The 15,220-nt window shown below is 47.5% G+C and overlaps 1 protein-coding gene across 4 annotated transcripts in view; it reads right to left on the bottom strand.

Moving 5' to 3' along the window:
- Nucleotides 1-1,417: 1,417 nt before the first annotated feature.
- Nucleotides 1,418-15,220, bottom strand: part of LOC105472282 (suppressor of cytokine signaling 7) — a 56,647-nt gene continuing 42,844 nt past the window's right edge. For 3 of the 4 annotated variants that reach the window (XM_011725388.3, XM_024789901.2, XM_024789900.2), the window contains 3 exons: nucleotides 11,557-11,692; nucleotides 11,002-11,152; nucleotides 1,418-7,484 (listed from right to left, as the gene is read on the bottom strand). In XM_011725388.3, coding sequence (XP_011723690.2) covers nucleotides 11,032-11,152; nucleotides 11,557-11,692 — 257 coding nt within the window. In that variant the 3' untranslated portion in view covers nucleotides 1,418-7,484; nucleotides 11,002-11,031. Of the gene's footprint in view, nucleotides 7,485-9,438; nucleotides 9,681-11,001; nucleotides 11,153-11,556; nucleotides 11,693-15,220 lie in introns of all 4 variants that reach the window. The other variant, XR_003015936.2, reaches the window with a different exon arrangement.

The raw sequence follows: 15,220 nt of genomic DNA, 5'->3' as shown, positions 1-15,220 counted from the left end.
AAAAAAAAAGAAATCGCCACAATAGGCTTGGCGTGGTGGCTCACGCCTGTAATCCCAGCACTTGGGAGGCCAAGGTGGGCAGATCACGAGGTCAGGAGATCGAGACCATGCTGGCTAACACAGTGAAACTGTCTCTACTAAAAATACAAAGACTTAGCCGGGCGTGGTGGCGGACGCCTGTAGTCCCAGCTACTCGGGAGGCTGAGGCAGGAGAATGGTGTGAACCTGGGAGGCGGAGCTTGCAGTGAGTTGAGATCGCGCCACTGCACTCCAGTCTGGGAGACAGATCGAGACTCTGTCTCACAAAAAAAAAGAAAAAGAAATTGCCACAGCCACCCCAGCCTTCAGCAACTGCCACTCTAATCCATCAACAGCCATCAACATCGTGGTGAGACGCTTCACAAGTGAAAAGATTACAATTTGCTGAAGGCCCAGATGATCGTTAGTGTTGTTTAGCAATGAAGTATTTTTAAATTACATACATTATTTTTAAAGATTACACACAACAGCGTAAACATAACCTTTTTTTTTTTTTTTTTTTTTGAGACAGAGTCTTGCTCTGTCGCCCAGGCTGGAGTGCCGTGATCTTGGCTCACTGCAAGCTCCGCCTCCCGGGTTCACGCCATTCTCCTGCCTCAGTCTCCTAAGTAGCTGGGACTACAGGCGCCCGCCACCATGCCTGGCTAATTTTTTGTGTTTTTAGTAGAGACGGGGTTTCACCGTGTTAGCCAGGATGGTCTCGATCTCCTGGCCTTGTGGTCCACCCACCTCGGCCTCCCAAAAGTGCTGGGATTACAGGCGTGAGCCACCGTGCGTGGCCTAACATGACTTTTATATGCACTGGGAAACCAAAAAATTTGTGCAACTTGCTTTATTGTGATGTTCACTTTATTGCGGTTGTCTGGAACGGAACCCACAAAATCCCCAGGATATGCCTATACACACGTTGTCAACCAGAGGAACAACCTGGTCCTTTTCTCTCTGAAAAGCACAGCTTAAGCAACAGTAGGCTAGAAAGGCGGCAGGAGGGCTATGGGTTAAACTTAGGAAAAATCTTGGTGCCAGCCACGGGGAATACTAGGAATGACTGCTATGGTAAAATATGAACTCTCCCTAGGTAGAGCCCCACGCTACTGCTCACCAAGACAAAAAGGCCACAGGCAGCCCCAGAAAGCTCTCTGGAATGCTCCTGCACTTCCTAGGGAAGGAGAAGGTAGCTCTGAGCAGTAGCCATCAGCCTCAGGGATTTTTCAGCACCTCTAATTCTGACAAGCCTAGTGCTGCGTGCACTCTGCTTGGCCGACATCACAAGGATCACCCATTCCCCGGGGCTGGGTCATCAGATCCTATTGGGGCATATCAGGAGTCACATGAGATGGGAGAGGGAGTGAAAAACACCAACCCAAAGAACATGAAATAATTTCTAAACATTTTTATTTCAAATCTCTTTTCACCCCTCCCCAAAAAGACATGGGTAGGTACAGCAATCATAAAAAGGAGATACAAACACAAGAGTCAAATGTCTCTCGCACTGACACTTACAAAAAACTGGGAATTGTACATGGGGTTTCCAAACAGGACCTGCAGCAGCTACTAATGTCCCTTTACGAGAGTCAAACATGCCTATTAATACAGTATATACAGACACCCCATTCTGGAACTAATCTACAGGGACATCCCTAACCCCACCCCCTCTATCCCCAGAAAAATACCAAAACACACCCAAAGTGCATTTGTTTTGTTTATATCAAAACCTCTTTCCCTTTCCCCATCCCACCCTCAGACCCCCCACCCCATTTAAGATTGGCCTGCAAGTCTATTTTAACCATTTAGTATTTTTTTATAGTTTATGAAAATAAATTATACAGCAACTATTTTAATAAATTAAGCACAAAAGGAAGGGCAAAAGAGGAAAACTAAACGGGAAGACAAAAGCCAGGCCACGCTTTGGCTTGGAGGTCAGAGGGGGGCTAACGGGGACAGAAGTGGTTGCAGGGTGTGGCTCCCTTTCTGGTGAAAAATTGGCAACCACCCCGAGCCAAGAATGACACCCCTCTTCATCGAGTTTCTTAAAAACAACCAGAAACGTACAGCAGTGGCTATGCCACAGGCAGCACCAGTTTGGGCATTCCAACAGCCAGCTATCCAAAGTGGCACCTGGACCCTACCTGTCCCTTGGACAAGGTTCTGGGCCTAAGAGTGAGGGGCAGGTCCCCACCCAAGGGAGCACCAGAGATGGAGGAGTGAGACCAGGCTTCTGCTCCACCTGAGCTGGTTAGGGAGCTCAGGACGAAGCTCTGAGCGGGGCAGTGTGGTATGTGATGATCCCAGAGTCTGAGGAAGAGTGTCCTAAGTTCCTCACACTCGATCTCCAGGAGGAACTACGATCGCAGTCCAGCTGCAACCAAACATGCCCGTCTTCCCGCTGTGGCCAGCAGCTTTCTGTCTGCCCCTCCAGGCCTCTTGGCATTGAGGAGGAGCGGGTAGGAGAGGGAAAGGGAGCAGTTCCAGGTCCCCTCTAAACCCTCTAGAAATGAAATGGGAGTGAAGCAGATCATGAACTAAGCATGCAGGGCTGGCTTCCCGGGAGGTAGATGGGAGTGGGACAGGATAGCAGGTGTGGAGAGGACAGGAAGGAAAACAGGAAGAAACTGAGCGACACCTACCAGGAAGGTCAAGAACCAATGAAAAGGACAAAGACAATATGAAATCTGCATGTAAAGAAAAGTCCTTTTCTGGCAGACTAGAGAATCATCATTTTCAGTACAACTCATTACGCTACTTTCCTAACTGCAGTACCCGAGTCCCCAGTGCCTGTCTCTATGATCCAACCCCCATTTCACTGCTCCCAAGACTTTGCTCTCCATTTTCTCAAGGCCTCCGATTGTTTTGTGCTGAGCGAGAAGGCTCCAATGTGAAAGCAGGGTCTACCACAGGGACGTGCAGACTTGACCTTTGTGGCCCAACCATTCTATAGCTATCATGGCGAAGGAGGGGGGCACACTTTTCTTCTTTTTTTTCTTTTTCTTTTTTTAGTAAAAAAGGTTTTACTCCCCAGGAGCAAATAAATCATTTTCAACTACTGATAAACACTGCTGCAGTGAAAAGAAAGATGGCTACATGTATGCAATAGCACAAATTCAGTGGAAGAACAGCTGTGTTGACGATTAGAGATAAAAATCACTTCTCCATTCCCTCCTTTCCCACAAACCAAACCCAGGATTCCCATAGGGAAAATGTCTAACTCAATAGCTCCTCCCTTACATGACAGGGGGCGTGTCATTCTCTTAAAAGTGGAAACAAATGCCAGGTCTCCGCCCAGTGGAGATGCTCTTAACACCCCAACTGGTAGCAAGACTTCTGCAAATGACATACACACACACACACACACACGCATACGCATATGCACACACAGACTCAGACGTTCCAGCAGCCGTAGAGCTTTATCCCAGTGTCTTGTCCACTAACTTTAGGGCTCCAAAGCTAAGGGAGAGAGGCAGCAGGGAAGGGAAAGCTCTAACTGAAGGAAAAAGCTCCTCCTCTCCCCACTTTCTGCAGGGAGCAGAGGGCTTCAAGCATGCCATGCTTTCCTGGGAGCCCCGGGGTGAGGGCTGACAAGGCTGGATTCCAGGGCACTTCTGGTTCTACTCCCACCTCTCACCTCTAGGCCTGAGAACTAGAATTACCCCCACTCCCCAATTCTTCCTGGATGTCTGTTACAGGGGTGTCTGCAGCTATCTCCACACCATCCCCAACCTCAAGGGGGGCTTACATGATTAGCCCAAGTGAAATGTAGGGAAGTGGAAGGAGCAGGAGCCATGCGGGAGCTTCCCTTGGTCACACCTTTCTCCTCAGGGAGGCGGTGCCACCTCCACGGCTCAGGTTCCAGGATGTAACATTCACTTTACCTAGGTAAAGTAAAAGGTGACCAGGCCAAGGTCAGCACCAATGGTTCCAAAGAGCCAGCTGCCACCCACTTATCTAGTGCCCACAACAAAACCCCCACCCGCCTACTCCTATGCTCCTAACATAGCACACAAATTTCAAGTAACAGCAAGTTGTAGCAGTAGTTGTCACTGGCTCACACTGGCTCTCAACCTGAGGAAGGTTACAGTAGATCAGTCATAAACAGGTGAGGGTTATATAGGCACTGAAGCCACTAGTCTCACCCACCCACAACTTAGAAATCAATAGTGGGTCTCTAGATGTAAGCCTTTTCCAATTTGTGACTTGAAAATACAACCAGAAAGGAAATTTTTTTTTTTTTTTGAGATGGAGTCTTGCTCTGTCGCCCAGGCTGGAGGGTAGTGGAGCGATAGCTCACTGCAACATCCGCCTCCTGGGTTCAAATGATTCTCTTGTCTCAGGCTCCCGAGTAGCTGGGACTACAAGTACAGGCCACCATGCCCAGCTTATTTTTGTATGTCAGTAGAGATGGGGTTTCACTATTTGGCCAAGCTGGTCTTGAACTCCCAACCTCGTGATCCGCCCACCTCAGCCTCCCAAAGTGCTGGGATTACAGGCGTGAGCCACTGCGCCCAGACCTAGAAAGGAATACATTTAAATGAGCTCTACACAGCACTGGAAGGAGGGGTGGGCCTGGTCGGGGAGGTGAAGGGCAGGTGCTACCCCAGCTGCTGCACCTGTTCCTCTGCTCCATTTACTCTCTGACCAGGCTGCATCCCAGAGAGCTGGTCCAGCCCCATGCCTCCTCCTCATCTTCCTCTAACTGCTCTGTGCAAGGCCACCCATGCAGGCACCAAACACCCACACCTGTCTCCTCTTGCACTGCTGTTTTGCAGCCCACTCCACAGAGGAAGGACTAGGCTGCAGCCAGGGCTGGGACCAGTGCACCGACAGATCAGACACAGTTCAACATGACCCTCCCCAGGAGAAGAAAGGTGGGTGGTGAGGTTGGGTCACACCTCCTCAGTTGGTTTGTTTTGTACCTGAGTGTATGAGTTCTCCAGAAGAAACCCCAGTAACATAAGGTGTGTGCAGGTTCTGCCTCCCTCACATGGCCTGAGCTGACCATAGTGAGGCCCTGGCAATGGGCAGAAGCCTTGCTGACTCCTTTGGGCTTTGGGCTCCACCTAACCAGCATAAACCCTCGGCACTCAGGTCTGCCTGGTGGCTGAGAAGCTTCCATCTAGACAACTGCACTGGAAAGGATGCTTTAACCATGTAGCTCTAACAGGGCTGTGCACTGTTCAGTACATGCCATGCAGATTTCTGTTTCCTTGCTTTTGTTCATGTGTTTCTCATCTCACTGTCTGTCCTGCCATTAACTACAACCCAAAACCTCAGAGGCACAGAACTTTCCCAGACCATCTGTTCTACCCTGATCTTATCCACTACAAATGTCTTTAGATGGTCCTTGATTTTCTGCTTGATGTGCAGCAGTCACCTAAAAGCTCCCTTAGGCCACAGATTACGTCTTTTACCTTTTTTGTTTTCTATAGTATCTAGCACAAAGCCAGGCACACACACACTAAAAAATAATCTTAAAATTATGAGTGGTTGAAAAGGAACAAAAAAAAGAAAGCTCCCAGGCTGCATATCCGCCACCCAAGGATCTCAATGGATTCCAGACTTCAGGCTCTGTATCAGGGTGGCACTTCCTGCAAGATGGCGAGTTATATCACTTGTACTCTCAAGAGGCAACACTCACATGCTAAGCCAATTTCTGGGATCATAATCTTGCTTAATTGGTAATAGTTGGTAATACTACCATGGAAGCCAAGAAAAGAAAAGGTACCATATGACAAATCAGAGGTGGGCTGTGTTTATGGTGCAAAGCTCATCTTGTGGGCCGCCCCTCCATGGTCAGGTAATGGTGCAAGTTTCCTCCCTGTTCAGCTACAAGGAGGAAGACTGGTCATTACATGCAGGACTAAGGAAGAAGGCAATGCTCCCAGATGACGTGGTCCTATAAATTACCAAGACACTGGGGCCCCACCCAAACCATCAGGAAGCCACAAACCTGACATTAGTATCTTGTGAGATGAGGCAGCTATAAGCATGGGGAACCCAGAAAGAGTCTCACAGAACACACGCAAAGGAGTCATGAAGACCCAACAACTCCACTGTTACATCTCAATAGCAAACCTCTCCCCAGAGCAGCTCTACAAGAAAGCAAACTCACAGCGTCATATGAATTGGCCATGGCCAGCTGCAGAAACCATTAAAGACCATTGGAGTTTTTCTGCCCGCTCCTCCTGAGAGCCAGAAGACAGGCAGCTCTCAAATCGGCACCTGACAGACTTTCCAGTGAGTGGAGACCAGCAAGCTCTGATCTGGAAATGTCTGGGTTGCTAGAATGAACACAGGAAAATATAGAAGCCCTTGCTACCTCCCATCTCAGAAGTGGGACAGCAGTGATAAACCTAAAAACATGAGATGCGATGCTCTCCTCTGACCTAAGGAAATCCTGTGAGGGCTGCGTTCTGAGAGCTTTCTCTAGGAAGAGCACAACTGTGGGAGCTGCATTTCTCACCTTCCTCCACATTCCCCCTCATAAGCTGACAGGCACATGGAAATAACACTGACTCCTAAGTCATGAGTACAGTGCCATGAAGAACCTGGAAGCACGCTCCATTAAATTCAGCAGCCCATGATTGGCTCTGAACCACCCAGGTGATGAGAAAAACGATTGCCTTGACAGCCGGCAGAAGCAATAGGGATGCCGTTACCATGACCAGAGTGACATGTACAGTTATCTCAAGGGGGAATGGGTTGAGAGCAGAGAAAGAATGGGTTAACTTCAGGTCATGGAACTTAAGGAATTAAGTAAATGACAACTAGTACAGCTTCCATGAGAGGTGTTTCTGAACTCAGATTCCTAAACCTTAAAAAAGGATGCAGGAGTCACTACTTCCCCCAGCTAAGGCCAATTGCCAGGTTTTGCCCAATATTCTTTTCGAGACCACCTACCCTCCTTTCTCTCCTGCTCCTACCACAGCTGCCCATGGCAACAAGAAGCAGACTCCCCCTCCCTCAGGAACTCTCAGTCCTTTGCAAACCTCAGGCCCTTCCTCCCATCTTCCAGGCCCACGGCACAGACTCTAACTCTGCCTTTGGCACCAGCTGAATGGCCGTCCCGTCCCCTCCTCCCACCCCTTCTTTGGACCTGCTCACCCTTCATACCACTTTCAATCTAATGGGCACAAACCCCAGCTGCCTTCAAGGTGAGTTTTCCATACCAAGTAATACAAATATCAAAAACAAAACTTCTGAAAAAGAAACAGTGTTGAGACTTCTTCCAGTTTTCCAAGGAGCCCCTCCAGTCCCAAGATGCCCAGGGGTGGGTATGAGGTGGAGCCCCACGCAGAGTACGGTCATGTGCTTCTTCCAAGCCCCAGGGCTGCGTGGGGTACCGAAGTCTCTGAACAGAGAATCCCAATCTTCCCGTTCCCTCACTTTTCCTCTTCTTTTCATGGTAGCTTAATTTGGTTCTTCAAAGCTGGAGCTTGGCAACCAAATGCCTAGGTAAAAAAGGAAAAAAAATTAAAACAGTTAAACAGAATAGAACCAAAATGGAGTGAAAGAACAGCCAGGCACTGAAGGTGGAGCAACACACCTCAAAAGGAGAATGGAGCCTGGAGAGCTGAATGCTTCCACGAGGGCCACATGTGACTAGGGATGCAGCAGTGGCCTTTGTCAGGGGACCTGAGCAGCCTATGACTTGGATGACAAAACAAGGTCCCGAAATAACTAATAAATATATCCTACCACATTGCATAAATTCTCTCTTTCCCTTTCCCTTACCCCTTCATTTCCTACCCACTTTTTCTCTGAGGCTGAATTGCTCTAGGGACTGAAAAGGGAAGTGAGCCCCTGGAGTAATCCCTTTTGAACCTGGCTAGAAAGAGTTCTATATTTCTTTTTTTGTTTTGTTTTGTTTGAGACGGAGTCTTGCTCTGTCACCCAGGCTGGAGTGCAATGGCATGATCTCGGCTCACTGCAATCTCTGCTTCCTGGGTTCAAGCGATTCTCCTGCCTCAGCCTCCCAAGTAGCTGGACAGGCGTGTGCCACCAAGCCTGGCTAATTTTTGTATTTTTAGTAGAGACAGGGTTTCACCATGTTGGCCAGGCTGGTCTCAAACTCCTGACCTCGTGATCTGCCCGCTTCAGCCTCCCAAACTGCTGGGATTACAGACGTGAGCCACCACACCTGGCCAGAGAGCTCTATATTTCTGCAGCTTCTGTCAACTGGACAGGGTTGACACAGAATCACAAAGGCCACTGTTGCGTCCACCTTCCGACTTGAGACAGGCACTGTTCTCGCCATTACTCTGTAGCCTGACTCCAAACCCCCTGGCATGAAATTCCAGAGGTAACAGCACACATAGACCAAGCAGGCCATTCAGAACTCCCAAATTAAAATCAGTCTGAACAACCAGAAGTCATAAAGACCAAATTTCATACCCTAAAGACCTTTCCTGACGGGGCACAGTGGCTCATGCCTGTAATCCCAGAACTTTGGGAGGCCAAGGTGGGTGGATCACTTGAGTGAGGTCAGGAGTTCGAGACCCACCTGACGAACATGGAGAAACACCATCTCTACTAAAAATACAAAATTAGCTGGGTGTGGTGGTGCACACCTGTAATCCCAGCTACTTGGGAGGCTGAGGTGTGAGAATTGCTTGAACCCAGGAGATGGAGGTTGCAGTGAGCCAAGATCACACCATCGCGCTCCAGCCTGGGCAACAAGAGCAAAACCCCATCTCAAAAAAAAAAAAAAAAAAAAAGACCTTTCCCTTGGGAAGTGTTACATCCCCCCTTTCCAGGGCTCCTAGGGTCTACAGCAGGAGCAAGTTCAGCATTACACTTATTTTTTGCTACAGGCATCAATCCTGATGTCACAGCAAAAAGGGATCCTGGGAGTTCAGTTCAAACCTTTGCCAATATATGACTGCCCCCAACACTCAAGACAAATGGCTACCCACTGGCCTGTTCCTGATCATGCCATGTCCCTCTCAGCTGAGGCAGGGCCTTTATACCTCTAGGTCCCCTTGCCCAGAATGTTCTGCTCCAAGGCACTCCCATGGCTGGCTCCTTGATATTCGGGTTTCAGCTGAAATGGCACCTCCTTGCAAGTCTCTCCCTGACTATCTAAACTTGAGGAGTACCCCTCTACTAATCACTAAACTTTACCCAGTTTTATTTTCCTCACAACACTGTACAGTCACCTGAAATTAGCCCATTCATTTATGTTCGTGTTTGTTGCCTGTCTTTCCTTAGAAGGGAAGCTTAGTGAGAACAGGGCCTTTGCTTTGCTCAGCGCTCTATTCTCAATTCACACTGGGTGCCGAACAAACACAAATATACAGCTATCTGCTGAATGGAAGCTCTTGAGGAAAAGCATCCCAGTTTTGGACTTCTCTGCTAAAAACGTTCTTCTAAAGTTGGACTGAAATCTAGTTCCTTGTAACTTACATTCATTTTGGTCCTTGTCCACGTCTCTTTTTGCTGTGATATGGGAAGGCCTTGGAGCAGAGCATTCTGGGCAAGGGGACCTAGAGGTATAAAGGCCCTGCCTCAGCTGGAAAGGGTGTGGCATGATCAGGAACAGGCCGGTGGGGAGCCACTTGTCTTGAGTGTTGGGAGCAGTCATGCACTGGCAAAGGTTTGAACTGAACCCTCAGGATCTCTTTTTGCTGTGACATCAGGATTGTTGCCTGTGGCAAAGAATAAGGGTAATGCTGAACTTCCTCCCCACTGGAACCACAGAGAGGAAGTTAATCACTCTCTTTCTCAGGAAAACCCATCAAATGCATCTTTCAGCTATCCCTCCCTAAAACCTCCATGCTCCCGGTTAATCACATTTCTTTCTAGGCCATTTATTCCTATATGATGAAGTTTGAGCTCTCCAATGCTACAAGGCCCTTCTCTGAATGTGCTCCCTGTTTATGTGGGTTCTTCTACAGCACTGCACCCACAGACATGGTCCTCTAACTGAATGGCCTAATTACTCTTCAAGGGTAGTCAGGTAGGTGGACCTCCCTAGTGCTCTCTCTACCTCTCAGCCTAATCTCAAGTGCAAAGCCATCATGCAGAGAAATCCACCTAGACACCAGACATTAGATGTTTAGTCACTTCCAAAGGCATAGAATTTGCATATAATTGAAGAAATGATGAGACTGTACATCTACTCCAGGATTCACACCAGAAGAAAGCAGTCATTGCACACTGGCAGTCAATCTTGCTTTTCACCACCACCACCAAAGTCACGGCTCCCTGGCAATTGTGTTCCCTACTCAGGAACTTGGCCCCACAATGTTCACTTTAGTGCAATTTAAAAGACTAATTGGAATTCATCTGCACAAACCAGTATTGCAAGATATTTTATGGGAAAATAAATGAGTAGAACTGTGTAATGATGGGAGAAGAGCCTCGTAGATAAATGAATTCCTTAGTTAATTCACTTATTCTCTTCAACAATTTACTTTGTAATGGCCCAAATGGAACTCTAAATAGAAGAGTGGGCTGTTTTTCTTCATCCCCATATTCCAAGCTGTGGGACATGGTGGAGTCTCACTCAAGTGCATGCCTGTTGCAATTAAAGGCATGTTTGTGTTCTCTTTGATGAAGTTTCCTTTCCCTTTAGCTTCCTGCTTTATATGCCAATTGTGTGGTATCAGGGAGATCAGCCCAAGTCCGTATGAGAGGAGGCTGCACTCTTCTTTTTATTTTTTTCAATTACCCTCTCCTTGCCAGAGGCCGCACTCTTAGCTACACTTGGGTGTCCCCCTCCTTGCTCACATTCAGTGATTAGCTTGCACATTTCCTGGCAATCTGCTTTCATGTCTGTCTGCTTTCCTCCCAAATGGGGTGTGTGCCCCTTGGGGACTCCACAGTCAGATCTTGTCATTCTATGGGCAAATGCTTGGATCGGGGCTATCCATGTTGGGAGATGCAGGGAGGGGGCCCAAGGCTCAATGCATGATGATGACTGCCCAGTAAGAAATGTGGCTGGGCAGTGAGGCGGAGAGCTCATACCCTTGGTGGCGACCAGCAGGGAGCCCCTCGCTACGTGGAGGGTTCCACCTCTTGCTTCTGTTTGGAAATGAGCTGCGCTTCCTTTAGAGACAGGTATACCTCTTCCTGAGGATCATAGTAGTAGAACTTTCGGATATAAGAGATCAGAGGTCTGTGAAAAACAAATGAGGGATATACACAAAAGGTTTTTATGCAAAATATAAAAGAAGTAACTCCTTTGTTCAACTCTTCTTCATTCCCTACATGGTAGAGACCTAACACAATTCCCATTTTCTCAGTTATTATAGTTCTGTCTTCCTTACCCTTACCACTTCTACTCTATTCTTCACAGAGACTGCAGAAGGGAGGCTGACACACACACCTTCCTCCCTCTGGCTGCAATATGACAGTTCTAAAGTTAGGTGCTAAGACACAAGAAATGTGAAAGAATGATGTCTGCAAATATTTTATGCCAGACTCTGCCTGTGAAGGTAGCTTGCAGGCCTCACTGACATTTGTTACCTCCCCACAACCCCCTTACTCATTCCTGTCCCAACCCTAAGAACCCCATTGTACTTAGGCAGTGGGAGATCTGGGATGTGATCTATCCTGACGAGCTGTCGTATCCGGAATCTGCAAAGGTGCTGGAGGGATTTGACATTGCTGAATCGGGACACTGGATAGAGCAGCTGGACAGGAGTTGGTGGCAGTCCTTCAAGAAAGAAAACAAAGAAAAATATTCAGAGAAACAATGGAGCTAACTACCATTTCTTGTATGAAGAGAACCTAGGGAGGGGAAATGGGACTTCTTTATGGTTCATATATGTATTCTGTGCAAAAGCCCCTCCACAAAGGGCTGTTGATTTCCATTTCCAGAAGAACCACCACCACCTTCACACTTAAGGAAGTCTATTCTCTGCCAAAGGCCTCCCTAGCATCACTTTTGTGTGTGTGTGTTTTTTTTTTTTTTTTTGAGACAGAGTTTCGCTTTTTTTTTTTTTTTTTTTTTTTTGGTGAGACAGAGTCTCACTCTGTCACCCAGGCTGGAGTGCAGTGGCCGGATCTCAGCTCACTGCAAGCTCCGTCTCCCGGGTTTACGCCATTCTCCTGCCTCAGCCTCCCGAGTAGCTGGGACTACAGGCGCCCGCCACCTCGCCCAGCTAGTTTTTTTGGTATTATTTTTAGTAGAGACGGGGTTTCACCGTGTTAGCCAGGATGGTCTCGATCTCCTGACCTCGTGATCTGCCCGTCTCGGCCTCCCAAAGTGCTGGGATTAAGTGCTGGGATTACAGGCTTGAGCCACCGCGCCCGGCCTGAGAGTTTTGCTCTTTTTGCCCAGGCTGGAGTGCAATGGCGCGATCTCGGCTCACCGCAACCTCCGCCTCCCGGGTTCAAGCGATTCTCCTGCCTCAGCCTCCCGAGTAGCTGGGATTACAGGCATGTGCCACCACCCCGGCTAATTTTGTATTTTTAGTAGAGATGGGGTTTCTCCATGTTGGTCAGGCTGGTCTTGAACTCCCGACCTCAGGTGATCCACCTGCCTTGGCCTCCCAAAGTGCTGGGATTACAAGCGTGAGCCACCGCGCCCGGCCTGGGTTTTTTTTTTTTTTTTTTTTTTTTGGAGACAGGGTCTCGTTCTGTCACCCAGGCTGGAGTGCAGTGGCCCAATCTCAGCTCACTGCAGCCTTGACCTCCCAGACTCAAGAAATCCTCCTGCCTCAGCCTCCTGAGTAGCTGGGACCACAGGTGCATGCCACTGTACCCAGCTAATTTTTGTATTTTTAGTAGAGACGGGGTTTCCCTGTGTTGCCCAGGCTAGTCTCAAGCTCCTGGGCTCAAGCAATCCACCTGCCTCAGCCTCCCAAAGTGCTAGAATTATAGGCGTGAGCCACTGTGCCTGGCTCCTAGCATCACTCATAACAGCTGAGAGTCCTGCTCCTTGGAGTAGTCCAATGATGCCAAACTAGAGACACTGCTTGGACCCAAGTGGCCAGTCCCAGGCCTGAGGCTCTTGGGAAGGCCAAGAATCAAAAGGATCCCTGCTGGGAATGGGAGATACTTGTTGGACATATCTACTAGTATCCTGAGAGTGAGGACTCAGAAAAGCCGTTCAGAGGAGTCCCCACCAAATTCCAACTGGTTCAGCAGAGAGGCTGGTAAGTAGAAGGTAACAGCTGGGATCAAAGTTGACAAGCCTATTATTCCCGCTATTACTTCAAGCCAGGACACTCAGGTTTAGCCCCTCTTATACTCACCATCCACAACCCCCACTTCCTGCTTCTGAAATTTTAGGCCAGGAAACCAAAAAAAGATGATGCTTTTAAAAGAACAACCACCACAATAACTTGAGCAAGCTGGGTTTAGTACTACTCAGTGCAAACCTGCCTGCTGATTGATGCCAAATAGACTCAATGGGAGTACCACCTCCTTATGTATTAGCAGGCTATGTGCTGGGGAATCTCACCCCAAAAAGGGCCCCACGCCACAGCACAGAGACATCCAGAATGGCAGGAACACTGGGGTTCAAGGGAACTAAGAATATTTTGTTTTCAATAAACAAAGGGGCTATGGAAGGTAAACAAGATTCTTTGAGAAAGAATCTGAGTTGTAAAACCTGTCAAAGAATTCTCAGCCATTGTCATATCAAAAGACATTCTGTAGACAATTCTGTAGACACAACTGATTGGAAAATAAAATATCTACTATTATTGGGGTTTAAGTTCAAACAGGTTTTTTGTTTATTTGTTTGTTTAAGACAGCATCTTGCCCTTGTCGCCCAGGCTGGAGTGCAGTGGCGTGATTTCGGCTCACTGCAAGCTCCAACTCCTAGGTTCAAGCGATTCTCCTGCCTTAGCCTCCCGAGTAGCTGGGATTACAGGTGCCCACCAACATGCCCAGCTAATATTTGTATTTTTAGTAGAGACGGGGTTTCACCATGTTGGCTAGGTTGGTCTCGAACTCCTGACCTCGGGTGATCCACCTGCCTCAGCCTCCCAAAGTGCTGGGATTACAGGTGTGAGCCACCATGCCCGGCCCAGATAGTTTTAAAATTTTGTTTGAAGGCATGAAAACAAAACAAATGAAAGCTTGCACACTGCATCCCAAAGCTTTTTCATGATCACTGACAACAGACTTTCTGGGGGGGGAAAAAAAAAAAGAAATCAAAATATATTATTTTATTGTTACTGAGCAAGTAAGCTCATCTTAAAAACATACTCAGGCTAGGTGCAGTGGCACATGCCTGTAATCCTAGTACTTTGGGAGACCAAGGAGGAAAGATCACTTGAGGCCAGGAACTCGAGGCTACAGTGAGCCAAGATTGCACTGCTGCACTCCAGCCTGGGTAACAGAGCATGACCCTGTCTCTAAAAAAAAATAATAGTAATAATGATAACTTATTTAGTCTTTAAAACTATACTTTGAGGCAAACACCACCATCCCCATTTCACATATAAAGAAACTGAGGCCCACTGAGCTTAGAGAACTTGCTGTGGCAGGGAGCCAATAAAGTCGGCCTGCCTTGAACACCTGCCCTAAGGAAGAATTATCGGTGGCTCTACCATAGCTGAGGAACCTCTCAGCAGGGTTCTCCAGGAGGGTCTCTAGAGTGCCTACACCTCTGCCCATCTAACAAGGAGGTTGTCCAGGACACAGCACTCTGGTTCATGACCAGCCTCTCCTAGTCCTCTGCCTGGCACTCCCACCCCTTCAAAACTAAGTCTTGTATTTTGAAGCCCTACTGCTCTCCTCCAGCCACATGGTTGGTCCTCTCAATTAAAAGAAAAGAAAAAGAACTCATACGTGAATTTTTCCTTGAATATATTTAACTCAAGCGGTTTTAAGAAATAATTTTGGGTTCAAATGCCTCTTTGAATTTGTCCTGTCCCTCACTGGTATTTATATATTCTTTAGTAAATTAAACTATGGCAAACAGAAAGCTTTGGAGGGTTGGCTGTAATATTGGTAAACTCAACATGATGTTTCAGAGATAAAAGTAATTTATATATCTAATAATTTATTCCCAAAGATAACACTGTGCTGAAAGAGATCACGATAATATACAACATACAATTATCTGATTGTTTGCCTACTTAAATTTTAATGACCACATATACTTGCCTATTTAATCATATTACTTTTAGCCTTTAGGTTTACAAATAGCAATTTGAAACCTGTTAATTTTCTGATATTCTCTGGTGTTTATCTGACCATTTACTGTTTGCCCACAAGCGCAGAAAAC

This window comes from Macaca nemestrina, chromosome 17, assembly GCF_043159975.1.
Source record: "Macaca nemestrina isolate mMacNem1 chromosome 17, mMacNem.hap1, whole genome shotgun sequence".
Classification (NCBI taxonomy): Eukaryota; Metazoa; Chordata; class Mammalia; order Primates; family Cercopithecidae; genus Macaca; species Macaca nemestrina.
The sequence above is the reverse complement of the archived record's forward strand: the minus strand, read 5'-3'. Positions and strand labels throughout refer to the sequence as shown.